Source organism: Pollachius pollachius, assembly GCF_949987615.1.
Source record: "Pollachius pollachius genome assembly, chromosome: 6".
In the NCBI taxonomy this organism is placed as follows: Eukaryota; Metazoa; Chordata; class Actinopteri; order Gadiformes; family Gadidae; genus Pollachius; species Pollachius pollachius.
In genome coordinates this window covers 2559345-2561844 of record NC_136939.1, presented here as the reverse complement: position 1 = coordinate 2561844, position 2500 = coordinate 2559345, and the positions used below count along the sequence as shown (strand labels likewise).

Below are 2500 nucleotides of genomic sequence, written 5' to 3'. Positions count from 1 at the left end.
GGTGGACGGCTCCGAACTTCAGGAGAGGACCTGCTGGTGGCCTCGGGGTCGTGACCCCAGCGCGGTGACCCTATGAAGCCTAAACTCATACTGTAGACGCAAGGGCGTAGGAACCGGGGGGGACGGAGGGGACGTGTCCCCTCCAATATTGGAGACAGGCGCATCTGTCCCACCTAAAAATTATACTGGGGGAGAAAAATATTTTATTTTATTTTGAAAGCGCAACACAGTGTCTTGTCACCGCTTCTTATTCTAAAAAACTGGATGATTGAGCAATTAAAGAATTGATTTGATATTTATCAGTTCATTACTGCCATTCAAAATGTGTTTTCCTTTACATTTACAAATGTATATTTTTAGCAGAATAAAATATATTTTTTCAGTGTAGTTAATTTATGATATATTTCTGTTCAAACCATTAACGGATCTGTCAGGTTTCCGATATGTGGCCCCCCCAATGTTAAACTCATTCCTACGCCCCTGTGTAGACGTCATAAGATCATAAACTCCCTTTGTTGAGTGAAAAGTGCTCAGAGTTTAAACCTGCATATGTAACATTTCTACCCACAGATTAACTCCATTAAAACACATCGGAACTGGAACGCTTCTCCAGGTAAAACACTCCAATCCAGAGTCAATCCAGAGCCAATCCAGAGTCAACCCAAATCAATCCAGAATCAATCAAGAATCAATCCAGAGCCGATCCAGAGTCGATCCAGAGTCAATCCAGAGTAAATCCAGAGTCGACATTTTGATAAATAAACCCCATTATTCTCAACCTCTTTTGCCCACCCTTGGGAAAATATCTCATAATAGTGTTTAAGCTATAACTTAGACTACAACGCAAGCCACTAGAGTTTATATAACTTTAACTGCAACTCAAGCCACTAGAATCTAGTGGTTTGAGCCACTCAAGGTTATATAGCTGTAGCTAGTTATATAGCTGCAACTAGAGTTTAGCTGTAGCTAAACTCTAGTTGCTCAAGCAACTAGAGTTTATATAACTTTAACTGCCACGAGAGGTTTATAGCTAGCTGTAGCTATAACTCAAGCAACTAGAGTTGATATAGCTTTAACTGCCATGAGAGGTTATATAGCTAGCTGTAGCTACAACTGCTCCTAGAGGTTATATACTGTAGATGTAACTTTAGCTACAACTCGAGCCACTAGAGGCTGCTAATAGTAAAACTTAAATAGAGCAGGTTAACCTTGCACAAAACTCGTCGTTGTGTGTTTGCAAAACAAAGACATTGACCGAAAACTTAAAAACATTATTTTATTCAAGTGTTTAAGAAATAATTGAAGACTTTGTCAACATTCACGATGAATATTTACATTAAATCAAGCAAATGAGGGTAGAGGGTATGGATTCAAAGAGTCTTAGCAATACATTATTAGCAATACGTTTAAATATTACTAGCATACAATAAACTCTACATTCAAGTGGAATGGTGAACACGATTTAAGATGTTATAAAAAATATAATATCAATTAATTTGCATTATATATACATTAATAAGCATTCATTATTAACGCATCATTACACCATCATGTCTCCTGGTCTTTTTTTTCACGGCTGACAAATATATTCTTTGTAAGCTAATTCATGTTAATAAATAATTATTAATAATAACAAGTCATTACAGTTTAACCATGACCAGTCATTGACAATACAGGAGAGCAACATGGCCAAATATTCAAAACAGAATAACAAGAGCAACAAGTCTAACAATATTGTGCAAATATCAGTACCTTTACCATAACCATTGCCATTACCAATACTACTACTGGTATTACCCGGGTACACTCACCTGCAGTATCGTGGAACCGTACAGTACATCAGAAATACTTTCACGCCAGACCCAGAGACCCCAAAACCCTCTCCCAAACCGTCCCTGTGTCAGCTGTTACTGACGAGTAAGGGTCCGGTCTCGCTCGCCTTAAGGGTATGACCGCCGGGGTTCTCTGGCCGTTCATCCTCTCATCAGGGGCTAACCGCCGGGGGTCTCTGGCCGTTCACCCTCTCATCAGGGGGTAACCGCCGGGGGTCTCTGGCCGTTCACCCTCTCATCAGGGGCTAACCGCCGGGGGTCTCTGGCCGTTCACCCTCTCATCAGGGGGTCCGCAGCAGGAAACTTCACTGAAGCCGAATTAGAGGAGGTTAATTAAACGTGTTAGTCCCGTAAGACTCTGAGATGTCCGTGTGTGTCGTGGGGGTGGGGGGGGTCTCTAGTCTGATCTGGTCTCTAGACTTTAGTCTCTAGTGTGATCTCTGATCTACTCTGGTCTCCGGTCTTATCTTGTCTTTAGTCTCTGGTTTCTAGGCTTTAGTCTCTACTCTGGTCCCTGGTCTGGTCTGGTTTAGCGTCAAGTCTCTGGTCTAGTCTGATCCAGTCTGGTCTCTACTCTGGTCTACTCCCAGGTCTGGCCCTGGTCCAGCGGGTGCTGCTAGTAGGAGATCTTGTGGGCCAGCCAGCCCCAGAGGCCACCCCCGTCCTTG

The 2500-nt window shown here is 42.5% G+C and overlaps 1 protein-coding gene across 1 annotated transcript in view; it reads right to left on the bottom strand.

The window, feature by feature from the left end:
* Positions 1-2448: 2448 nt before the first annotated feature.
* Positions 2449-2500, bottom strand: part of gjb1a (gap junction protein beta 1a) — a gene marked incomplete at both ends in the record, with an annotated part of 1794 nt that continues 1742 nt past the window's right edge. Inside the window, one exon of the mRNA XM_079737949.1 lies at positions 2449-2500. This exon is cut by the window's right edge and continues 742 nt beyond it. Coding sequence (XP_079594075.1) covers positions 2449-2500 — 52 coding nt within the window.